This window comes from Rhinolophus sinicus, linkage group LG07 (genome assembly GCF_036562045.2).
Source record: "Rhinolophus sinicus isolate RSC01 linkage group LG07, ASM3656204v1, whole genome shotgun sequence".
Classification (NCBI taxonomy): domain Eukaryota; kingdom Metazoa; phylum Chordata; class Mammalia; order Chiroptera; family Rhinolophidae; genus Rhinolophus; species Rhinolophus sinicus.
The window spans coordinates 120066600-120094156 of NC_133757.1; the positions used below are offsets into that span (position 1 = coordinate 120066600).

At 34.2% G+C, this 27557-nt stretch overlaps 1 protein-coding gene across 7 annotated transcripts in view; it reads right to left on the reverse strand.

Annotated features, from left to right (window-relative positions):
* LARP1B (La ribonucleoprotein 1B) overlaps nt 1-27557 on the reverse strand; it is an 87070-nt gene that overhangs the window by 21316 nt on the left and 38197 nt on the right. For 6 of the 7 annotated variants that reach the window (XR_002138897.2, XM_019749018.2, XM_019749017.2 and 3 more), the window contains one exon: nt 8611-8734. The exons of the other annotated variant lie outside the window; for it this stretch is intronic. Coding sequence is in view for 5 of the 6 variants with exons in the window: in XM_019749018.2 (XP_019604577.2) it covers nt 8611-8734 (124 nt within the window). In the remaining variant the exon portion in view is untranslated. The remainder of the gene's footprint in view (nt 1-8610; nt 8735-27557) is intronic. 7 annotated transcript variants of the gene reach the window in all.

Genomic DNA, 27557 nt, shown 5'->3' on the forward strand with positions numbered 1-27557 from the left:
TACTCCACGTTTAATTCAGTGTGAATTTTACCATTTTAAATTTTTTTATAAAAAAATAAAAAAAATAAAGAAATTTTTTAAAAAAAAAAAATAAAATACTTAGAGCTATTTTATCCCATGCCCTTGCAACATTCCATTCCCAAAAATAGACAAGGGGCTGGCACCACAAGGTGGCCAGTTTCAGTTCAGTTCCATTCGGGATGGGGGGCTCTGCCCCTGCAACTAAGATTGAACACGGCACCTTGCTGAGAGCTGCCTCCCGGATGGCTCAGTGTGTTAGGTGGGGCTCTCAACCACAAGGTTGCCAGTTCAATTCCTTGACTCCCCGCAAGGGATGGTGGGCGCCCCCCCCACTAAAAAATTGAACATGACACCTTGCTGAGCTGCCACACTGAGCTCCCGGATGGCTCAGTGTTTTGGAGCATGTCCTCTCAACCACAAGGTTGCGGTCGACTCTCGCAAGGGATGGGTGTGCTGTGCCTCTGCAACAAGCAGGCAAAACTGGACTGGAGAGAGAGCTGCGCCCCTCACAACTAAAGAAGAAAGAAAAAAAACTTGAAGCTGAACAGAACCCTCCACAACTAAGACTGAAAGGACAACAACTTGACTTGGAGAATAGTCCTGAAAGTGCACACTGTTCCCCAATAAAGTCCTGTTCCCTTCCCCAATAAAATCTTAAAAAAAGAAAAATAGTTAAGACAATAGTATATAAAATATTTATAGATAAAAATTTTTTATTACTAGAAATATCATTATGGAACAAGAATTCAGGATTTTTTTATCAACTACAAAGCCTGAGATGATATATAATATCATCATATATATTGTAACTCTTTTTTTAAAAAATCATGGGCCATCTCTTGTACACAATGTTCAAACTGCATTTTTCATAATAGCCAAAATTGGAAAAAAATCCAAATATTCATCAACTATCGAATGGATAAACAAAACGTGTTATGTCTATGTGTAGAATATTACTTAGCAATAAAAAGGAACAAGGTACTAATATAAGCCACAACATAGATTAACCTCAAAAATTTTACATTAATTGAAAGAAGCCAGACACACGATTCCATTCATATAAAATTTCTAGAAAGTACAAAAACAGACAGAAAGCAGATTACTGGTTACTTCAGAATGAAGTTGAGTGTTGAGACTGACTGCAAATAATGACAGGGGAACTTTTTAGGATGGAATTGTTCTTAAACTGAATTGTGGTGTTGGTGTACAACTATACAAATTTACTGAAATACATCAAACTATACATTTAACCTGAGTTAATTTTATGGTATGTAAATTATACCTCAAATAGCTGTAAAACACAAAAAAACAAAAAAACTAGGTTATCTGCTCTTCAGAGAACCTCAATTGTGATTGTTCAGCATATAGTTTCTGCTAAAAGTTTATTAGAGAAGACTGATATTTCAGAGCACTAGGCTAAAGCACTGATTTTCAAAGTTTATTCCTGACCAGCAGCATCAGCATGACCTGGGAACTTGTTAGAAATGCATATTCTTAGGTCCCACCTCAACTTACTAAACTAGAAATACTGGGTACAGAATCCTTTAACTTTTTTTAACAAGCTCTGGGTGAGTCAGATACTTGATAAACTTTCAGAACCACTGGACTAAGGGGCATGCTAACTATTATACTACCTAAGATTTTCCAGATTTTACTGCTACCAAAACAAATCATTGCACAGCTGTATACCTGAACCAAATGAACCTTGCCCATAGTCTTCATTATTTCTATAGACATGAATTGCTGTTATAAAAACAAAACTTAATATTATTCTGTTGGTGTTCAGTAAAGGCTGATAATAAAAAATGCTACATGAGAACTGGCACTTTATTTCTTTCTTATAAATAAAATGCCACTGAAGTAGGACTCTGGAAATCATTTTCTGTAATTGCTAGGTATCAATATTTCTGGCTTTTCAGGTCGCATAGTCTCTGTTGAAACTACTCAATCTTGCCACTGTAGCACAGCCATAGACCACATGCAAATGAACGGTGTGGACACGATGATGGGCCAGTTTTGGACTATGGGTCTTAATTTGCCAATGACTGAACCAGAGTGGTTAGACAGCTATGGATCTAAATACTGAATTTACACTTCACTTGCAAAAAAGAAGGAAGGGAGGGAGGGAAGGAGGGAGGGAGGAAGGTATTTTAACTATATTTCATGTATTTGGTAAGGTGTAAGAAAGTATGAACATATCAAAAAGAGATACAGACAATAAATAGAACCCAATAAAACTTCTAGAGAAGAAAAATACAACAGATGAAATGAAAACCACACCAGATGTGTTTAAAAATAGATTAGACACTGCAGAAAAAAAAGATTAATGAACTTGAAAACACTAGAGTAGAAATTACCCAAACCACAGAGAAAAAGAGACCGCCCCCCAAAAAAATTAAGAGAGTGTTAGTGAGCCATGGGACAACTTTACATAGTCTAAGATACATGTAACTGGAGTCTTAAAGACAGAAAGAAAAAAAAGTACAGAAAAACAATATGAATTTTTTAAAAATTTAATGTTAATATAACGGCTGAAATTTTTCCAAATTTGATTTAAAATATATAAACACATACATCCAAAACTCAAGAAGTCTCAAGCACAAGAACATAAAGAAAATTACACTGAGTCAACCACAATTAAATTGCTTACAATGGAAATAAAGAGGAACTATTTTTTTTTTTAATTTTATTAGTTTCAGGTGCACAAGACAAAGCAAAACTTAGACGTTTATCATTTATATCCCTCACACTGTGTGAACCCCCTGCCCCCTAGCCACTATCCCTCTGACCTCGCACAGAGCCAATACATTTCCACTGTCTAAAGAGGAACTATTAAAAGCAGCAAGATTCAATAGCATTTATTCAATCTGAACAACAAAGAAAAACAATTAGAAAAAGATTAACAGCCTCGGGAACCTGTAGGACAACAGCAAAAGGTCTAGGAGAGGAGAAAGAATGCAGAGATAAAAAATTTTTTTGAAGAAATAATAGCTAAAAATTTCCCAAGTTTGGCTAAAGGCACAAACCTATAGAGTTAACAGAACTCCATCAATGATAAACCCAATTAATATCCATACCCAGATGCATCACATTCTCATACTGAAAACTTAAATAAAAATTCTTAAAAATAGCTAGAGAAAAAGAACTTATTACATGTAAAGGAGCAATCTGAATGACTACATTTTTATTTTTTTTAAGCAGAAACCATGAAGGCCAGAAATAAGTGGTATGAATTTTAAAGTCCTGAAGAAAAAAATGTCACTCCATAATTCTGTATCTAGTGAAAACACCCTTTAGAAACAAAGGTGAAATAAAGACCTCATCAGAGGAAGGAAAAGATAAATCACAGCAGAATTGCTTTAAAAAATTGCTAAGAAATATACTTCAGACTGAAGGAAATAATAGCAGAAGGAAACTTGGAATATCACAAATAGAGGACAAACGAGAAAATGGTAAAAAAGTCTTGATATACATACACACACACACACACACACACACACACACATACATACACATATAGGGAGTGCCAAAAAATGTATACACATGACTTGTATTCATCTTTTCTTATTGGTATATATTATTACAATTTTAATACAGTTTTTTCCTTTCTTAAAAAGTGTATACATTGTTTTGGCATCTTCTGTCTGTGTGTGTGTATCAATATTACACTACTTTTAAGTTCTTTAAAACATACAAGGTAGTTAAAAGTAAAATATGAAACACTGTCTGATGGGGTTTTCAATGTATGAAGAACACATGTATGACTATAGCACACACAAAAAAACCCTATATACAACTAAGGTTTCTACATTCCTACTGAAGTAGTAAAATATTGATTTTAAACAAACTATGAAACGTTAAATATTTTGCAATCCCTAGAGCACCCAATAAAAAAAAAAACTATACAAAAAAGGATACATATGGCCAAAAAACTTAAAATACAAAAAAAATTACAAATTACCCAAAGGGAACAGAAAAAAGGAAACAGAAACAAAATGCAGAGAATAAACAGAAAATGAATAGTAAATGGTGGATCTAAATCCAAACATATCAATGATTACCTTATGTGTTCACAGTTTAAATACAACAATTAAAAGACAAACTGTCAGACTGAATAAAAAAAAAAATGACCCAACTATATGTTCTCTATGACAAACTCACTTATGAGTAGGTTACAAGTAAAAGGATGGAGAAACACACTGCATCCTATGCAAAGGTAATCAAGAGAAAGCTGCAATGGCTATATCAAAATAAGATAAAACTAGATTTCAAAGCAAAGAAAATGACCAGGGATAAAAAAGAACAATACATACTGATAAAAAGGTAAACTCACTAAAAGGACACAATAAAACTAAGGGTGTAGTACACCTAACAAAAGAGCTTCAAAATAAATGAAGCAAAAACTGACTGAACTTAAAGGAAAATTAGACAAATCTGCAATTACAGTTGGAGACTTCAGCAGTTCTCTCTCAGTAATATAATTAGTGGACAAAAAATCAGCAAGGATAGAGAACTCACTCAACACCACTAATCAACTGTATCTAAGACATTCATAGAACACCCTACTTCAAAACAGCATAATAAATATTGTTAAATGTACACGAAACACTCATCAAGAATGTTCTGAGTCATAAAATAAACCTCAACAAATTTAAATGAATTGAAATCATACACAGCATGTTCTCTAACAGCAATGAAATTAAACTATGTATCATTAAGATTGATAACAAAAAAGAAAATTACCAATCACTTGAAAATTAAACAAAACATTCTTAAATAATCCATGGATCAAAGAGGAAGTGTCAAGAAAAATGAAAGAATATTTTAAAGCGAAGCAAAATTAAAATACAACAACATTAAAATTTGTGGAACAGGGGCCGGCCCGGTGGCTCAGGCGGTTAGAGCTTCATGCTCCTAACTCCAAAGGCTGCCGGTTCGATTCCCACATGGGCCAGTGGGTTCTCAACCACAAGGCTGCCAGTTCAATTCCAGTCCCGCAAGGGATGGTGGGCTCCACCCCCTGCAACTAAGATTGCACACGGCACCTTGAGCTGAGCTGCAGCTGAGCTCCCGGATGGCTCAGTTGGTTGGAGGGTGGGCTCTCAACCACAAGGTTGCCAGTTCAATTCCTCGAGTCCTGCAAGGGATGGTGGGCTGCGCCCCCTGCAACTAGCAACGGCAATTGGACCTGGAGCTGAGCTGCGCCCTCCACAACTAAGACTGAAAGGACAACAACTTGACTTGGAGAAAAGTCCTGGAAGTACACACTGTTCCCCAATAAAGTCCTGTACCCCTTCCCCAATAAAAAAAAAAAAAATCTTAAAAACAAAAAATTTATTTTGTAATAGCAATACCAGTTCTTTTTATTAGTATCATATTTTATAGAATTTCCCAGCCTTTCACCTTTCAATCTTTCTGTCTACTTATGACATCCAAACAGTATAGAGCTGAATTTTCTTTAAATCCAATCAGTAATTGTCTTTCAAACTTAATCTATTCAACATTTCTTATCATAGAATATATTGGGTTTTTATCTTCTTAATGTTTGCTTAATGTTATTTGTTTCTGTTCGTATTTTTTTTAAATTGAACATTATAATACATAAAGGAAGATTAATAAATGTACATATAAATCGAAAAATTGCGTTGATTTAGTAACTAAGTTGAAAATAAGAAATTAGGTCTGGAAAAAAATTCAAGCTTTCCAAAAACACAGTATTCAAAAAAACATTTTGGTAAATATCTGAGACTTTTTACTTTAAGAGTTTAGGAAAGCAAAATTTTAGACACACAGAGTTGATAGCCAAATACCCACCAACCAGACCAATACATACATTCCAGAAACAGGCAAATCCATGTACACTTTCCAAATGGATTACCTCCTTCTGTCAGGAGTAAACCATTATACTAAATTTTTGTAGTAACAATTCCTGCTGCTCTTCATGGTTTCTATGTGCTATGCACATATCCACGAATTGTGTATTTTATATGATGGCATTACATTGAGTAAACTCCTTTGTGTCTGGTTCATTTCATATATCCTTTATTTTTAAGAGTAACCTACTTTGTCACATGTAGCTTTAGTTCGTTCATTTTCCACTGCTGTATATTTTTCCTTTATGTGACTATACATCTTACAATATGTTCTACTATAAATCAGCATTTTTTAGTTTTAAATTGCTTTTTCTATCTCAAGCAAGAGACAGAAAAACATTTGTGACAGTATCTCTTGAAATGAAACTGTTGGGTTGTAATATGGTATGTCATTGTGATTTTAATTGCAAATCTAAGCAAACTAAAGAGGATAGCATCTTTTTGTATTTATTTGGTTTTCCTCTATGTGAAGCTCCACTTCATGCTTTGTTTCCTACTTTTTCTACTGATGTAAACTTTTTTCTTATTGATTTTTCAGGTTTTAGATTTTTATACTAATTCTTTGTTGTTTTATGCATTGCAAAATCCATCTTTTAATTTGGGGCTTTCATTCTCTATATGATGTGCTGAGGAGCATAAAATATCAATGTACTCAAATTAAACAAAACAAAAAAAATTTGTAATTAGACTGAACATTCTTAGTGGAATATACTAAGAACTTAAAAAAATGTTTAAAAGTATAAAGTTTGAAAAAGTTTAGTTTAAAAATATAAAGAACTTTAAAAGTAACTTTGTTAGTGTTCATAGTAATATTATTTAATATTGTTATTCTATTAATAAAACTATAATATCATAGGATAAATACATAATTCTGTTTGTGGTTAGAAACAAAGATTTTTAAATGTAAGTAAAAAGCAGTACAAATACAAAATCAAATGAAGTAAAACCTTTATTTCTAAATTTGAGCAGAAAATAGCAACATCAATTCATAATGCATTTTGTCTTAAAAAAACTTCTAAGTTCTTTCAGTTGAAAGGGCCTAGAAACAATTACCAACTCAGTAGCAATCTGAGTACTGACAAAGGTTAACATCCTGCCAGCTGGTAAACGAGAAAGTTAACACAACAAGGTGGATTTGGCGCTCAAAGTCAATAAACTGATAGCTACCACAAGTATCAATAAGAAAAATAACCACATTAGAGTGAAAGCCATCTAAGGTATTTATGAGATAATGATAATTTAAAAACAAGACAAACCCAAAAACTAAACCTCATTGTTCACCAATGAAGGATGTAAGGCAGCTCATAACTTTGAAAACTACTAAAGGGAAAGAATTAAGCTTTCATTCCTTTTCCTGTGAGAACTCTATCTCAAAATAAACAAATAGTCAATTAAAGGACGTTCTCTTTATGGAAGTATTCTACTAAATTAAAAAGCAACGATAAAAACAGGATTTTCACCATTTTACAGCCCCTACAAGCAATGATTATCAATGGCTACTAACACCACAAAAAGAGAGACAATCAAGATTACTGCCTTCTGGTCTTCAATACTACATATGACATATTCTTACAAAAATTTGAGCCTCGATCTTTTCAAGTCTCTGTATCAAAATAATATTTATAGAAAATTCAGGACCAGAAAACAGGTTGAATGAACCCATGAGGATAATCCAGCAAAATCCAGAATGTGACAAATTCTGCAGGATCAACGATCCAGTTTTGCTAACAATAAATTGCAAGGAAAAAAACAGTATGAACCTATAGACTAAAAGAGACATTACCAACCTATTGCAGCGTTTGGAACTTCTATGGATTCTGATTTTTTTTTTTTAATGTGAATGAGGAAATTTGAACACTTAAGTATTTGATATTAAGGAACCAATGTTAATCTTAGATGTGATAATGTGTTACTTATGTGTTGAGAGACAGTCTTTTTTTTTTTAAAGATATATACAGAAATATTTAGGGATGAAAAAATATGAATAATATGATTGGAAGTTTGCTTCAAAAGAATCGAATGGGAGGTAAAGAGAACGACTGGAGTCAAAATGAAACAAAATTGGCATTGATATGATTAAATAATTAATGGGTAGGTAACAGGCACACAGGGGTAGGTTCTTCATACAATTTGCTCTATTTTTGTATATGTTTGAAGTTTTCCAAATTAAAAGTTTGTTGTTACCCTAACTTCATAAAATACTGTAACAAAATCATTTTTGATGACTATCCCAAATGTATGTACATTTTCATACAAAGGTGAGGCCTTAACACAAAAGAATGAGCTAGTGGTGAATTTTTAAAAATCAGCAAGTCAGTGAAAATGTTTCTTTATTTAGAGAAACATTCCCACAATCTCAAAATCCAATGAGACATATAAAGAATCAACCAATTTTGCCTACTTTTAAGTAAGCATCCAGGTTTGATAGATGACTCCTAGGTCACCTTTGTGATGATTACCTGCCTATTCACCAAGAATAAGGTGGGATTCAAACTCTGTCCATTTAGTACAAGGCTTGTATTTTTAAATCTCTAAAATGTTTAAAATGTTTTAAAGTACACCAAAAGGTAAATAAGAGTTTAAAATTCTAGTCTTTTACCAGATATCTAAATGTTTTCCACAAATTGAAAAAAAAAAAAGAAATAGCAAACTTTAAAAACAATTTAGAACTGGTTTAATAGTTCTCAGACACTTACACAATAGCAGATTTACATACCTTGCCTGGACTGTGAAGGTGCTACAGGAACTTCTTGGTTTGGCTCAAAAGGAAGTTCAGGTGTTAGGTTTTCAAACTGCTCTTTACTAATGAGATTTAGCTTCTTAAAGTTCTCAACTTCTTGCTGAAGTAGAATGGAGGAATCTAATTACTAAACTGGCTAACAGAGTAACCAACAGACAATAATTGATATCAACCTCAAAAAATGAATTTTTAAAACAGGGATTAATTGCAACAGAAAAAGATATTCTAGTAAAGAATCAAGTATTCTACTTAACAATTAATATTCAGTCTAAAGAGGCATAGAGAACCCTGACCTATGATTATTTTATAATTAAAAATACATTGTAAGAACATACATTCTAATCATTAATTATTTGCTCAGCATTTACCCACAAGACCACTATGGTATTATAGAGGTTACTAAGTAATCTAATACATGTTCCCTACCCTTAAGGAATTTACAAGTTAGGACAGAAAGAAGGAAATGTACACATAAAAACTAGCATTAGGCAGTGTATGAAAAGTGGTAATATTTGGTTGAAGAACTGAGATCATCACAGAAGAGATGGTATGAAAGCAGCTCTTGAAGAGAATTTAGAGAAAGGGAAAAGCATTCTAAATTAGGTAATGGGAGCAAAGATGAGAAGCTTGAAATGAGCAACCATTTATTAGAAAATAATCCAGTGAATGAGAAAGTCTGTGTAGAACCCGTGGCAAAAAGGCCTGACAAGTTGGAGAAAGCTACTAGACCTTTAATATCACCAAGAGGTTTCACTTTATTTTCTTGTAATGGGAAACGTGACGAAAGATAAATCTAAATGGCCTGGAGGTTCAATTCCAAACCCTTTTATCAAGTTAGTACCAGTAGGTCTGAGTTATTAGCTCCAAGGAAGAATCCCTGTCCCTGGGGCTCCAGAAGCTTCCCCTTTCTAATTATGGTTACACGGTCACTTAAATGTTCCCTGCCGTATATATGTGTAGAGCATTAGAGAGGTGGAGGCCATTCTCTACTGGAAGGCCATTTGGCCATGGATTGTGAAGACCATCCATCCCTGGCCTAAGCTGTGGGACAACAAAAAAGTGAGAAGACTGCTTGCACTCACTACTTTTTTGTAAGTTTTCCCCAATGAACCCTACATCCCATCGACACTACTCAGTGCTAATAGGTACACCACTCTTTACAGAGTAACGTCCAAAGACTAAAGGTTTAAGCAGGTAAAAAACTATAACAAAAGTTGTTAGGTGAACCAAATTAAGTATCATCATTACAATAGTTGCAGTACCTTGCTCTTAATAGCTTTCCAAACAACCATTTCCTTCTGTCATACATGAAGAGTTACTTTTCAGCTCATACCATTAATTAGATCCTGTTAGCCTTTAAACGAGGGGCTGTCTTCTTTTCATGAAAATACCTTAAATGATTACTTCAGTTCTTACCCGATTACCAAAATTGCTTTCCCAAAAGCCTTCAGTAAGCTCTGCAAGCTAATTCAGTCATTACTCCTCCCTGTCCCTCATCTTGCTACAGAGCTTGCTATCAGCAGCTCCCAATTCAATAAACATTTATTATGTTTATCACATGCCAAAGATGAGTAACCTTAACGGGAACACAAACAGTATGTTTGTTTTGTTTTCAACTTTTAAAACTAATTCATTTATAACACACACACACACACACATATACACAAACACTAGGGAAGCGCATTAAATTATAAGTATACATCTCAATGAATAGTCAAAATTGAACAGACCTGTGTAACCACCACTCAGATAAAGATATTACTAGCATCCTAGAAGTACACTTCACGCCCCTTCCCATCACTGCCGTCCCTCTCTCCCTAAATATAAGCAATATGCTGACTTCAATACTATAGATTCACCTTGCATGTTTTTGAAATTTATAAAAATGGAATCATGATGTACGGCTTCTTTGATGCAAAATTGTCTTTGTGAGATTCATCTATAGTTTGTAGCTCTACAATAGAGGTCAGCAAACTACAGCGCCCAAAGCTCAAGGTCTATTTTTGTAAAACGTACTGAAACATCACCACACACATCTGTTTACACACTGCACATGGCTATTCATTACCATAACTGCAGAGTTGAGTAGTTGCCACAATGCACTGGACAAAACCTGAAATATTTATCATGTAGTTCTTTACAGAAAACATCTGCCATCCCTGCTCTACGGTGTTCTATTGAATGATCACAATTTTTAAGACTCCATTCTACTGCTGATGAGCTTTCAGGTCCTTTCCAGATTACAGCTATTACAAATGATGTTGCCATACATATGTTTTTACAAAACACTTCTTTTGGTGAACAGAGACCCACATTTTTACTGAGTATTTACTAGGAATGGATCAGATAGTACATTTCAACTTTAGTAGAAAGTGCCAAACCGTTTTTCACAGTTGTATCTATTTACATTCCCATTAGCCGCACATTGAAGTACCTATTGTTCAACATTGTCCATCAACACTTGGTATTGTGTTTTTAAAAATGTAGCCATTCTGAAAATACCCACAACTTGGATGGACTTCAAGGGCATTTGATTTAAAAATACACATGTATCAAAATATGACTCCATTTATATAACATTCTGAAAATGACAAAATTATAGAGGTGAAGAACAGATTAGTGGTTATCAGGGGTTAAAAACAGTGGAGGCGAGGCAGGTGGGTGGGAGTCTAATAGCACAAGGAAGATCTGTGTGGTGATAAAACAGTTAATCTTCTTGACAGTGATGGTAGTTACATGAATCTACACGTGATAAAATGACGCAGAACTATACACACACATTTGTGATGAGAAATGTCAATTTCCTGGTTTTAATATTGTGTTTTATTTTAGTTATGTGAGAGAATAACCTTTGGAGGGAACTGGGTGAAAGGTACACTGGGCTTCTCTGGACTATTTTTCCAACTTCCTGTGAACCTATCTCAAAATAAAAATTCAGAAATTTTAAATATGCAGCCACTCTGGTAGGTGTATATGTTATTTCATTGTGGTTTTAATTTGTATCTCTTTGAGTACTAACAATGCTGAAAACCTTTAATATATTTCACTTGGATAGTTTCTTTTGTGAGGTAGTTCAATTCCATTGCTCATTTTTCTAGTTTTTTTTTTCCTCTTATTGATTTGTAGGTAAGATCTTCCATTCTGTACTTGCCTTTTCAATCTCTTACTGTGACTTTTGGTGAAAAAAGTTCTTTTTAATGTAGTACATTTTATCCATCAGTTCCTTCATTGTGTTATTTCCTGTTTAATAATCTTTCCCCTCCCAAAGATCATGGAGATAGTACCTATTTTTCTAGTTTTATTAGTTTAACTTTCACATTTAGAACTACATCTAGAATTGATTTTTCGTCTACGGTATGAGATAAGGGTCAATGTGCACTTGAAAAGAATGTGCACTCTGCAGATGTTGGATGCAGTATTTCACTTATGTCAAGTTAAGCCAAGTTCCTGAACTGTGCTGTTCACATTTTCCACATCCCTGCTGATTTTCTGATCTGCTTGCTACATCTTGCAACTTTGATTAGAAAGGTATATTAAAATCTTCCACTACGGTTATAAATTTGTGTATTTGCACCTGTCAATTTTTGTCTTATTTAGTTTGAGGCTGTTATTAGATATATACAAATTTAGAACTGTAATATTTTCTGGGGCAACTAATAAGCCTTTTATGATTATGAAATGCCCTTTATCCTGAATAATTCTTTTTGCCTTTAAAATCCACTTTATTAATAGAGTTACACCAGCTTTGTTGTGTTTACTGTCAATGTATTTTAATATCTACATACGTATTTACCTTTTCCATTGCTCTTCATTCCTTTCTGTATCTTCAAGCTTCTTTCTGGAATCATTTTCTTCTGCCTAAAAAACTATTTTCTTTAAAACAGATCTGCTGAAAACAAATTTTCTGTTTTCATATGTCTGATAATTATTTCACCTTCATCTTTAAACAGCTTCGCTGAGATATAATTTACATACCATAAAATTCACCTATTTTAAGTTTACAATTCAACAATTTACCTTTATTCTTGAACATTAATTCCCTTTATATACTGTAATTATATCATCCAATTGTCTCCTAGCTTCCACTGTTTCTGATGAGAGGTTAGCTGTGAATCTTACTGTTGATGCTTCTAAAGTAATCTGTCCTTTGTCTTTGGCTTTTATTTCTTTTCAGCAGTTTTACAATGATGGCCTGTTCTGGTTGTCTTTGCATTTATATTCCTTAGAGTTCATAGGACTTCCTGAATTTATCCCTTGTTATCTATCTTTCATCAGTGTTGGTAAAATACCAGCCACAATCTCTTCAAATAGTACTTTTGCCTTATTCTTTTACTCCTCTCTCTTCTAAGAACCCAATCAAATACATGTTAGACCTTTTGACTGTATTTCCTATATTGCTTGCACTCTTTTCTGTATTTTTCATCTTTTTTTGCTCCATGTTTCATGCTGGATTTTTCTTTTGACTCATCTAGTAGTTTAGTAATTCTGTGTCTAGCTGTACTTATCTACTCTTAAGCCAATCCATTCCACTAAGTAATATATTTTTCATTTCTGGAATTTCCACTTGATGTCTTTTTAAGTTTCTAGTTCTCTGCTGAAATTCTCCATCTTATGTTTTCTTTTCTTTTTCTTTTTAACATATTAACAATAGCTAATTTACAGTCTGTTTGATAACTCTATTATCTGGATCTCTATGGGTCTATCTCCATCTTCTGTTGTTTCCTTTTTTTTTTTTTCTATCACATCTTCTTGTATGCCTAATTATTTTTTGAGGGCCAGACATTACTATTGAAAAATTGAGGCCTAGGATGGTATTTCCTCCAGAAAGGACTTGTGTTTACTTCAGTCACATGGCTAGAGGCACAAGCATGCTGATCTATCTAATAAGGGATTAAAATGATTAGAAGATGGCCCTTTTGAAAGCAGATCTTTTCTAGTTCACCTTAATTTCTAGGATGTAAACCTTTTCTAAGGTTTACTGGAAATCCTCCTCTGGTTTCTGAACTTCAATTTTTGTCACGCTAGTCCCATAAGTTTTTAAAGAAATCTCTTTTCAGCTTCTCAGTTGCTTCTACTGGAACTGGCAGATACCTATAATGGAAACGCAGACCCTAATGCCAATCATACTTCTTCAGAGTTCTTCTTCCAGATTTTGACCACATGACTCTTTAATGTCTGTTAGCTCTACAGATTTTTTTGAACTTACTTTCCTAATTGTTCTCAGCAGGAGGGCTGATATGAATTACCTAGTCTACCACAAGTGGATATACAACCAAAGTCTAATTTGTTGTTTTTATAAATTTATACCTTGCCTTGCTCAAAAAAAGGACCAAAGAAGTTTAATTATCTAGTAGATAAGAGACACTTATAAACAACTATGTTTCAGCCTAAGAGTTAAAAACAGGTATGTATGTAGTTCACAGGTAGAACAGAAGAGTGACTTTTCTGGGTGGAACAGGTAAAAGCTATCAAATAAGTATTTCCTGGTAGAGTAATACCCAAACTGGATTTTTCAATCTAAACAATGAAAAGGAGTTTTGCAACTAAACAATGTGAAAAGATATTGCAGGCAAGGGAAACAACACATGCAGCTAGGTATTTAAGAGTATGAACTTTAAAACTGAAAGCCGCAGTACAATGAAGATAGATCCATACATAAAAGCCAAATCAGGAATTCTTGTTTGCCAGGGAATTCGAACTTTATCTTCAGTGGGGTAAAGAAATATTGAGTAATATTAAGAAATAGGGAAATGGTCAGATGTATATTTAGAAAGTTGAGAGATCTACATGTTTTCCTCAGGATCACTTACTTTGAAAATAATGTAAGCCTGAAACTGTCTGTAGCCATCATTGCCATCACATGGAGAAAGTCTTGACTGAAAATGAAGCTAACACAGATGAAAGCAGACCAAGTATAGGATAAAGAAATCAAAATTATTCTATGCAGTCTTAGATAAAGATTTGCCTGAAAGCAAGAACTCACACTTGGACTTCTGGTAGTAAATTCCCTTACTTGCTAGGAAGAAAGAAGGAAAGGATAAAGGAAGGAGGACTACTACTCTGACAAGAGGAAAGCTAGAACGAGAATGAACTAGAGCCAAGAACCTAGCATCCAAACCCCACGGAAAGACGATGCAAGCCAGAATTAATGCATGGCAGTAAGAATGCACAGGAAAGGATGAATAGGACCTAGTGAGAAAAAGCGTAGAAGTTGATGAGGATTCCTAAGGCATCCAACCAAAATAAAAACTCCAGGAGGTTTGGGGTAGATGTCCTTGAATTTTTCTTAATGGAGACAGAATATAATGAGATGCCTGTAGAACACGAGACAGACAGCTGGAAAATCTAATAGGCTACTGGTTACAGAGTTCTAGAGCCCACAAAGACACTAGCATACAGTTACCAATTAAAGACCTGGGAATAGATTCTCTCACTTGTGGACAAGACAACAAAGTAGTAAGAGAAGCAGCTCAAGGATTGAACCAGGGCAGATCACGTTTCAAAGGCAAACAGAAATTATACACTTACAACATGATTAAAACGAAAAATTTTATGTATATACATTTTACCATAGTAAAAAATGACACACACACACACACACACACACACACACACACGATGGCAAGCAGACCATCTTGTGTCATGAAGTAAAGTGCTGAACATATAGGGACATATCACTTGTACACACAAGATCATTTCTTAACTATTACATCATAAATTAAAAAGTCTGACTATTAAATCTTTGTGAAGATTGGTGCAACAGAAACCCACATGGCACTGTGAGTGGCAAATTAAATTGTATGTGTGTACTCACACATGTAGATATGGAACTGATTTCCTAGGATACATAAATGATCAAGTTTAATAATATTAAACTGTTTTAAAAGACAACTATAACAATTTAAACAGAGGAATCTATGGAGCACAGCAACTTGAGTCCTTGACTGAAGGCTGAGCTACATACGTGGAGGACAAGACTCCCTGAGACATTTCCAAAAGTGGCTGCTATAGGGTTGAGCTGAATATACTAAAAGTCCAACAGTGTTGGGAGATGATGAGCATACAGACCCAGAAAAAAAGAGACACCACTTGTTTAACACCCAGATATGCTTTAAAAATCAGGCCATGCTATAGAACAAGGCCTTCACACTACAATTAAGACCTACTTTAGATTCCCTAGGACAACCTAACACAAAACCTGACAGGATATTGAGAGGGACAGAGTTTGAAAGTTAGTTCTGTCAAGTTAGAAAGTCTTTCCACACATCTGACCAAAGAGTAAAATCAAGCCAACACAATTCCAAATTGGCCAACCAATAGAATAAAAAAGTCAACATTCCTCAGAGGAAGATGACATAATCTATAATCTCTGCAGTATAATTGCTACAATGTCCAGTATAAAAAAAATTATACAGAAGGTGCCAAAAAAATGTATACATATTTTAAAAAGGGAAACACATTTTAAAAAATTATACTGATGGTAACCACTTTGAGCACCTCTTGTAATTGCAGAAGTCAAATGTGACTTGTATTCATCTTTTGTTGTCAGCATATATTGAGTATTACAATTTTAATAGTTTTTTTCCTTTCTTAAAATGTGTATACATTTTTTGGCACCCTGTGTATATGTGTGCGTGTGTGTGTACATACACATACACTTAAGACACTTGGATGTGAAAAGAAATAGAAAAATGTAACCCATAGTCAAGAAAAAAGGCAGTCAATAGAAACTGTCTTCTGGATGTCTTAAATGTTGAATTTTAAGACAAGACTTTAAAACAACTGTTATATATTTATGCTTGACAAACTGAAAAAAAAAAAATATATATATATATATGGTCTTCATGAATGAACAGGTAGGGAACATCTCAGAAGAAAAAGGTAACCTACAAAAAACCCAGAAAATTGTAGAACTGAAAAGTTTGCGGTTGGATAAGCTTAAAAGTAGAGTGGAAATTGTAGGCAAAAGTTAGTGAAATTGAAACCAGATTTATAGACATAATCCAATTTATAGAACAGAGAGAAAAAAAGATGTAAGAAAACAGAAAAAAAACTCAGGGGTCTGTGAAACCATCAAATGGTATAATTGAAATCTAAAAAATTTTAAGTAAGAAAGAACAGGAAGAAATAACTGAAATTTTCTCAGTTTTGAAGGAGAACATCAAATTATTGTTCCAAGAATTTCAGTTAACTCTAAAATGTAACAGTTCAAAGAAAACCAGAGACACAGTACAGTTAAATTGCTGATAATAAATGATAAATTGGAAAACTTGAAAGCAGCCAGCAGGGAGAAAACAATAAAAATGTTTGACTTCTCATTAGAAACAGGGAAGTCCGGAAGACAATGGAACATCATCTATAAAATGCCAAAATGAAAAATTGCCAATCCAAATTCTGTATCTAGCAAAGATATCATTCAAAAATTAGGGTGAAATAAAGACATTAACTGTCAGGTGCCAGATGAGTACTGGACTTATCAGGGGGATCACTTCATAGATTGTGTGATTGCCTGACCACTATGCTGTATACCTAAGGGTGAAGTAGAATATTGAATGTCAACAGATGTGTACAGCTGTCGTTCATTTTCACTACCGTATAGTATCACATTGCTTATTATACAACCTATCAGTCAACTGCTGACTGACATTTTAGTTATTTACAATTTGTGAATGTAATGAACAATTCTCCTATAATATTATTCCTGATGAACACTTCTAAATTCCTCTAGAGCAGCACAGTCCAATATAAACATAATGAAAAGCACAAGTAATTTAAAATTTTCCAGTAGCCACACTAAAAAGGTTAAAAAAAAAGTGAAATTTTAAATCTTTTATTTAACCAAATATTTCAATTGCAATAATTATAAAATCATTGGGCTATTTTATATTTTTTTTCTTACTAACTCTTCAAAACCCAATATTGTACAACAGAGGACATCTCATTTTGGACTAGCCACATTTTGAGGGCTCAATGATGGCTATCATATTTGAAAAATGCAACTCAAGAGCATATTCCTGAGAAGAGATGGTGAGCACAGTGTATGGTTTTACATTTTTTTTTACTCTCACACAGACAAATGAAGTTCTTGTTCCAATACTCCCACTTTTCTGTCTGATGTTTTCACTTTTATGAAATATTCCATTGAAACTTTAGTTTGCGTTTTCTTGATTAATAATGCTGAAAATCTTTTCAAGATTTCAATCATTTTGATTTCTGCTTATGTGAAATGCTTGTTCATGCCTTACCACCAGTTTTTTTAGTGACTTTTATTGATTTGTACTTTATACATTAGTTTTACAATACCTATCAAATCATGAATGGAAACCATCTTTTTCTCACTTTGTGGACTATGTATGCACTTTTTCATGTTTAATGAAAAATTCTTTGTGATCTTGTCCTTTAAGATGCTTTTTGTGTCCACTTAAGAAACCTTTCCCCACTCTAAGGTCATAAAGATCCTTATCCTTTAACAGCTTTATGCGTTTGCCCTTCACTGGAACAGATCTGAATGACACTACCAGGCAGAGGTCTATAGTTTTACTTTTTCACCCCTTTTCCAGCACAACATATTAAAAATCAGGTCTTCCCTTTGATCAGTAACCACACCTGTCACTTACCAAGTGCGCATATAAATGCATACAAGTGTTTCTGGATTTCTTATTCCATTCCTATGGTCTATCTTATACCTGTTATCGGCTAAAAAAACAAACAAACAAAAAGTTGCTATGCCTTCATTAGTGTGATGAGTTTCTTGTCTCTTACATTTCCATATAAATTTTAGACATCAGCCGATCAAATTCCTAAAAAGAATCCATTGAAATTGGAATTTAATTGACTTTTGAATCAATTGGTGAAAATTACCTTATTTGCCACAATGGATCTTTCAAACATGAATTTTGGTATGTCTCTCCCTATTTGTCTTCACTAACACCTTTCAATTATTATTAGTATTACTCTTCTTAAAAAGTCTGCTGTGTCCATCCTTTTAAAAATCTACCCTAAGGTAGGCAGAAGAGCCCCCCAAAGATGTCCAGATCCCAATCTTTGTAACATGTGATTATGTTAAATATGTGGTATAAAGGACTTTGCAGATGTAAGATTTCTATTAAGTGACTTAAAATAGGGATCTTACTGTGGATTATGCAGAGAACTTTCTCCAACCACAGCCAGAAGAGATGCAGCAGAAGAAAAAGATGCAAAGCAGGGCTCCTTCACCAGTTGTTGACTTGTGACTGACTGCAATTTGACCAAGAATGCAGGTGGCCTAAAGGAGCTGAGAGGCTCCACACAGCCAAGCAGGAAATAAGGAACCTCAGCTCCACCCAGAGCCACAAAGAACTGAATTCTGCAAACAATCTGAATGAATTTGGAAGTCATTCTTACAACCTACAAATAAGAGCCCAGGCAGGAGCACCTGCATTTCAGTCCTGTAAACCTGGAACAGAGAAACCAGCTGGGTTTACCAGGCCTTCTGATGTACAAAATAACAAATCTGTATTGTTTTAAGTTGCCACATTTGTGATAATTTCTTATGGCAGCCATAGAAAATACAGATTCTTAAGATTGTTTTACATTATTAGAGAATGAAATCTTAAAATGTTACTATTCCCACTACCTACTGTTATGTGGAAATTCTCTGGATTAAAAAATTTACCTAGAAAATTTACTAAGCACTTACTAATTCTAATCACTCATCCGTAAGATACTTTTGGGTTTTCTATTTACATAATGTTAAGTTTTCACTTCTGCTTTTCTGGCCCTTATCCTTTTTTGTTTGCCTTACTGGTCTAAGATAGCCAATATAGTTGATAGATTTGATAGTGACCTTCGTTTTCTTATTCTGATTACAAGAGATTAGCTTCAACGTTTCACCATTCAGAGTGAGATGTTTGTTTTGTATGGGACTTTGCAGAAACCCGTTATTAGGCTACAGATATCCTTTTATTCCTGTGGCTAAAAATATCTCACGTAAGCATGCTGACTTTATCAAATGCATTTCCTGTATTTATTGAAGTGATCACAACCTTCCTTCTATTCATGAGAAGTGATTTTTCTAATGCACAACTTGCATTACTGAAATGAAAACTTGGGCTACCTCTTTAAAAAAAATACTGACTTGGTTGCGAAAAGATCGTTTCAGAATATTTATACCTAGATTACGTGTAATGTTTGATTCTCATTCGTATTCTCAAATTCTCATTCATGTGCTCTTCATGTATCAGTATTAAGGTTATGTTGTTCTCATAAAATTAGTGAAGTAGTCCCTCTTTTTTCCCCACTAATTCAACAAATTCTTGAGTCCTATTAACTCTATTCGCTGAAAATATTCATTATTCCAATTTTAGAAGAACTTGCTAATAAAGCCAAGTTATCTTCAAGTTTAAAGATTAAAAAAAAAATGGTTTCAAGCAACTTTCTTTTCCAGTCAGTTTTTCTAAGTCATATATTTTTCGAGAAAAATGTCCTGTCTAAATGTCCAAGTTATTGGCCTAAAATATCTTTTAAATTTTCTTCACGATCAGTAATTACATCCCATTTTCATGTAATTACCTTTCATGCCTTTTGAGAACATACATGCCAACAGGCATAGCCATGAGATTTGCTTTATCCAATGGAACGTGAGCAAATGTACACAAAGAACAGCTAAGCAGCACCTCGAACTACAACTATATATACGTTAGCAGTCTCTTGTCTGTCCCCTTTCTGTGAATGAACTATTGCTGTACAGGCACTACTCTTTCAGCATGATTCCCCAAAAGAGACACTTAGAACAGAAACACACACACACGCACGCACATTGCTCAACAGCCAACCCATAGCCACTGTCAAGCAACGTAAAACATTTTTACTTTAAGCCTTTAAGATTTTGGGGAAGTTTTTATACAGCAAAGGTAATATTAGGGGTTGGCTTATTATTTTCAAGCAGTTTTCCTAATATATTTGCATTTAAGCCTATCTCTTCAAGTGCACCTCTTAAATTCAATTATCATTCCACTTAGATTTTCTAATTTCCTCTATGGCTTCTTCTTTGATGAATTATTTAAAATACATCTTTGTTTCAAAACATACAGGGTTTTATTATTTTGCTTTTTAACTTTTATTATTAAATACTAAATTCCACTAATAATTTGTTTTATGTAATATCAGTACATTGAAATTTGCTTTATAAACCACTGTTGGTCAAAGTACCATCAGGCTCAAAAAGAACGTGTACTATGCAGTTGTTAGATGCAAAGTTGATTCTCAAATTATTCTAATTTTCTGTTTCCTTGGGGGTAAACTAAATCACTCATTACATCTGGATTTGTTCTGGATTCTTGTTTCATATTTGAACATTTGATATTAAGTACATTAAATTTTAAGTTACACTTTTCTGATGGATTTCTTCACTTTTAATCATTACAAAAAGGACACTCTTTAGTACTAGTAATGCTTTTTGTCTTAAAGTCGACTGTGTAAGTGTCTGACATTAACATACAAACAACAGCTGTTTTTGGTTCCTTTATTTGTTAAAAATATATATAACATAAAATTCACCACAAGTGCACAGTTCTATAACATTAAGTACATTTGTTGCTGTGTAACAGATACCCAAACTTTTTCATTCAGCAAAACAAAAGCTTTGTATCTATTAAACACCTATTTTCCCCTCCAACCATCAACCACCACTCTTCTTTGCTTCCATGAATTTAACTACTTTAGTACCTCATATAAGTGGAATCATACTATATTGTCCTTGTGACTTGCTTATTTCATTGAGCGTGTCCTCAAATATCACCACTGACGTACATGACAGATTTCCTTCTTTTTAAGGTTGAATAATATTCCATTATATGTATACACCAACGTCATGTTTTGTTTATCCATTCATCTGATGATGGACATTTGGGCTGTTTCCATCTTTTGGCTGTTGTGAATACTGCTGCTATGAACATGGGTGTACAAACAGTTCTAGTTTTTGAGGAACTCCCATATTGTTTTCCGTAGCAGCTATACCATTTTATGTTCCCTCCAACAATGCACAAGGGTACCAACTTCTCCACATTTTTTCCAACAACTATTATTTTCTGGGTTTTGCCTTTTATTTTTAAAATAACCATCCTAATGAGTGTGAGTTACTATCTCATTGCAGTTGATTTACATTTCTTTAACGAGCAGTGATATTGAGTGTACTTTCATGTGCTAAATAGTCATTTTAATTTGAAAAGTTGTATTAAAAATTAAAGTCATCCTTATAAGAAACTTGTCATTCTTTTTTTTTTAATTTATTGGGGTGACAATTGTTAGTAAACTTACATAGATTTCAGGTGTACAATTCTGTATTACATCATCTATAAATCCCATTGTGTGTTCACCACCCAGAGTTAGTTCTCCTTCCATCACCAAATATTTGATCCCCCTTCCCCTCATTTCCCACCCCTTACCCCCCTTACCCTCTGGTAACCACTAAACTATTGTCTGTGTCTATGAGTTTTTGTTTCTCATTTGTTTGTCTTATTCTTTTGTTGTTTTTGATTTATATACCACATTATCAGTGAAATCATGTGGTTCTCTGCTTTTTCTGTCTGACTTATTTCGCTTAGCATCATACTCTCAAGATCCATCCATGTTGTCATAAATGGTCCTATATCATCTTTTCTTACCACCGAATAGTATTCCATTGTGTATATATACCACAACTTCTTTATCCATTCATATATCGAAGGACATTTTGGTTGTTTCCATTTCTTGGCCACCGTAAACAAAGCTGCAATGAACACTGGAGCACACGTGTCTTTATGGATAAATGTTTTCAGATTTTTTGGGTAGATACCCAGGAGAGGGATTGCTGGGTCATATGGTAATTCTATTCGTAATTTTTTGAGGAACCTCCACACTGCCTTCCATAACGGCTGCACCAGTCTGCATTCCAACTGTGTATGAGGGTTCCTTTTTCTCCACAGCCTCTCCAACACTTGTTACTATTTGTCTTGTTGATGATAGCCATTCTGACGGGGTGAGGTGATATCTCATTGTGGTTTTGACTTGCATTTCTCTGATGACTAGTGATGTTGAGCATTTTTTCATATGTCTATTTGCCATTTATATGTCCTCTTTGGAGAAATGTCTCTTCAGGTCCTCTGCCCATTTTTCAATTGGGTTGTTTGTTTTTTTGTCGTTGAGTTTCATGAGTTCCTTGCATATTTTGGATATTAGCCCCTTATCGGAGGCAATGTTTGCAAAAATCTTCTCCCTGACTTACTCTTTAGCATGTGGATATTTACTTGTGCCACGACTATTCTTTCCCTATTAAAAGGTTTAAGGCGTTTCTGCCAAAATCAGTTGACCACAGACACATGGTTTTATTTCTGGACTCTCAATTCTTTTCCATTGATCTGTATGTCTATCCTTAATACTAGAGCTAGTATATAAATAAGGTCAGTGCATGAATCCTTCAACTTTGTTCTTTTTCAATATAGTTTGGTTATTCTGGGTTCCTTCTTGAATTTCCATATGAATTTCAGATCTGCTTGTCAATTTCTGCAAAGATGCCAGTTAGGATATTGACAGGGATTACACTGAATATGCAGATTGATTTTGGTTGGTTACTACTTTATGATACGTACTTTTTCTAATCTTTTCCTTTCAACCTTATTGTTTCCTTTTTTTTTGATGTGTCATATATAAATAACATAACTGGTTGTACTTACATACACTTTGACAATATTTATTCATTTTTCTATTTCAATATTTGAATTTAAAGCTACCACCTTATTTTTGTGCTGGAGGCCCCTTTTCCCTTTTTCTTGTCGTATTCACCTTTTCCCTTTCTCCTAGTTACTCCCTCTAATTTTATTTTTAAATAGCTATCTTTCAAACTGCAACATGAAAACTTTAAAAACTAATCAATCTTCTTTCTAGACTAAAAAGTACCTTTAAATACTATTCATTTATTGTTCTCCTTCTGCATCTTTGGCACATGGAATCACTTTTATTCTATCTTTGCAATTTCCCTTGATGGAGCTCTCTCACTGTATTTTACCCTCTTTCTTGAAAGTATTTTTGCAAAGCATACTTTGCTCTGCAAAAATACTTTGTATAACACTATCATTCCATTGCTGCATTCATCTGTTACTGGTGGGAAGTCAGCAGTCAGTTAGCTATCTACTCTTCCATTTTTGAAAGGAATATGCCTTTTATCCCTGGCTGCTCTACTCTGATACCTCTCCTCAGTTCAGAAAAGGTCCTACTTATTACCTCCTTCACTTCCTTTGCCCCATTTTCTTTCCCCTTTTCTTCTTAAACTCCAATTAAATGGTCTACCACAGACCATGCTTATCACTCTATATTTCTCATTCCTTGCTTTTTACCTTTCTTTTCTAGAAAAAAACAAAGCTTTATAATAAAATTCATTAGATGATACATTTTACAACTTGATTTGAAATGTACCAAATAATAGCAAAGACTATCTAGAATACCATTCCATACTTTTCAAATATTCTCTCTCTTTGCCTCTGATTTCTGAATAGTTTCTTATAAACTATCTTCCAATTCACAGATTCTCTAATTATATCTAATTTGCTGTTGATCTCTTCAGTTAATTGACTTCTTAAGTTTAACTGTTTTAACTTTCATAAGTTCTAGGAAGGTTATCCTTTAGAATTTCTTCTCTGCACATATTTTTCACTTCTTTAGTAAGCATTGTTACTCCACATTCAGTTTAGCGATTCTATCTAAATTATTTCACGGTGTGGTTTGGCTGTTACTTTTGCTCATTCTCACATGTGGTACCTTATTTCCTTGTTTGATTATTAATTTTGTGAGTTGCTGGCTTCCCTTATAAAATACTTTGAGTAAATTCTTTGAGATCAAGGATAAAGGTGAGTGTCTTCACAAAAAAGCTACATTTGTTTCTGCTAGGTTTCTGGGAAATTAACGGGCCACAATCACTTCAAATTTATGACTAGTGGTTATTTTAGTCACTCAGAAAGTGTGAATTTGGGTACATGATTAAAATTTGTAAGCCATTTTTTTCCCTCCTTATTCTACTCAGCACAACTATGGAAATATTCTTTGTAGTCCCCTAGAAGAACAGATGAGAAAGTAAGATCTCTTTCACTGAGGGTGTATCTCTTTTGGGTACCAGTTTAATGGGAAAATGACTTCTTTTTTAGAATCCCACCTGTGGCTGTGCCCAATTTTTGTGTCTTTTACCCCTATATTTTGGGAGGTTTTTGCAAACGTGAACTCCTCAAATTCCCCAAATTCCAAAATGGTCTCAGGAAAAAACTGGTTTCAATATTTCACTTCTCTAAGGTTTTATTCTGATAACAACTTACCTTGCAAATCCTTCACAGATTTTAAGTAGATGTTTCCTCATCTATTAAAGGGTCATTTTAGTTGTCTTCTGCAGTAAGGACATGCCAGAAATAGCCTATACTCATTCTTTGGTGCAATTCAACGTAGCTTCTGGATCTAGCAAAACTCCTTCACAAAGTCAGAAATGATCACCAAACTCTCCTATCAATTTGGCATTCTTTTCGTTTATATCTAACTTGATCTGTTCTGTTTCAGACACATCCGAGTATTCTCTCCTCTTAAAGCCAGTTCTTGGCTTCCACAACATCACTTTCCTATACAACTCCTAATGATCACGCCTCAAGGCTCAGATCTAGGTCTTCCCATTTCTTTATTTCCTCTGCTACCTTAAATTACCAATGTCCATCTCCTGGACCACTTTTACAGCCTCCTGATTGGTTTTCTTCTGCCACTCTTCTCCCCATCAAATCCATTCACTGCCATACTAACCAAAGTGATCTTCTAAAAATAAAAATTAGATCATGTCCTATTGCCTGTGTAAAACCCTTCAAGGTACTGAACTTGGACTTTAGATAAATTCCAAACTATTTAACATGGCCCATAAAACCTTATAATCAGACTCCTGCCTATATATCCGTATCTTTCCTTTTATATAATACTGTAAGTTCACTCTTTTTTTCAATTCCTCAAATATACCAAATTCCTTCCCACGTGAGATCCTTGACACTTGCTCTTCCCTGTTCCTTGAGTATGATTTATCCGCTCTCTGCATGGTTCAGTCTTACTCACACTTCAGATCTCACTGTATTTGTGACTTTCTCACAGGCATTTCCTGACAACACAATCCAAAAACACCTTGTTTTTTTCCTTTAGAGCATTTATCATACTTTGTGATTAAGTACATACTGTGGGTTTATTTTAATGTCTGCCTTGCCAATTATTTGTAAGAACCAGCCAGGCATGTAGAGACACTATTGTCATCTTCCAATTCCATGCCCAGGACTTAGCACAGTGTCTGGCACATAGTAGGAGTTTAATAAACATATATTAAATGATTGATTTCTCTCCCTTTAAGCAGACGCACAGGAAAAGTAAAATTCTAATCAGATACATGTTGAGTACAGAATTAGAAATAAGAGGAATAAGTTAGATGGTAGGAATGTACGTAGGGATTAGGTTAAACAAGACATACAAATACACCCATAATGCTTACAGTCATACAGCCAAGATTACTTTCCCCTAATATTTCATTGATAAAATAGATGCTGGATTTTCATTAACTCAATTCACAGCTTTTAATTATCATCTATATTTTTGTTAAAACAAATAAATAATCACCTACAAATAGCATGTTTCTCAAGGTGGTTTGAAAGTTCATTATTTGGAACTCTAGAAACATTTTCCCACAGAACCAATATTATATACACAGTGGTCAAGTTACTTCAGTTAGTTCATAATGTTTAATTCGTAATTCATTTATCCATTTTTAAAAATATGAATTGAGTACTACTTCGTGCCAAGAACCGCTAACACTGGAGACACAATCATGTACAAACACAAAAATTCCTATCTTCATAGACCTTATATCCATGTGATAAAAACAGAAAAGAAGTGCAATATACATAATAATAGATGGTAAAGAACAAAGCATGGTAGAGGGATAGGAAATGGAGTGAAATTTTAACCTAGTTTTAGTTATATTTAGTTCCATCTCTTTCTTTCTGTTCCAAAAGGATTTAAGTTAGATATGATTTATGAAACCCAAGTATCACAAATAAAGTGACAATACTTATACAAGGAAAGACTTTCAACCAAGAAACTACAAAACACTTCCTATCCCACAGCAGGACACAGAACTGCTCAGACTCTAAGTCACTGCCAAGCTACCATACCCTGAGGCAGGGTCTCCAAAAAATCTTCTTACAGAAGATAAGAAGGTGAAATCATGATGGAAATTCCAGGAAGGGGAAAAAAAAAAAAAAGAAGAGCCAAAAAGGAAAGCGTACTTCTTTTATTGATTACGTGAACCGCAATGGACAGCCAGTCCCCTCTATTCAACCACTAGGTGCCCAGGTTTTCTTTCTACAACTGTACTTCTGACCAAGATCTCTTTCGTATGTGACATATTATAGTTATATAACTTTCCCCTCATTACTCTATTCTCAAAAACAAGTATTTTGGGGGTTTTCTAATCAATTGAATGGCAGAAAAGGATCCCTTTTAATCACTACTTGTACCATTAAAATTTGATCAAAAGAATGCAGACAGCCAGTAGACTACCCTGGCACTCTCATATTTTACCTTAATAATTTGTAGGTACCAGGATGTGGGGTAAAATGCAAGATTAAAAAAAAAATTAGAACAAGGTTTCAAATAGCACCCTAGCACTATAGTAATTACTGCCCAACGCGAAACAATCAGCCAGTTTAATGTTATACTTGTCCACAACCAGTTCCACTACCATACAGCATGCACAAGCTTAGTTTATACTAAGGTTAGAAGGCTGGAAGGAGGCAACAAAAGTAACCCCACTCTGAAGCTCCACTCCTATAGCTGATTGATTATCGCCAGGTAAGGAATGAGCATATAAACTAAGCCTGTCCATAACTTCAATTTTTATTCCT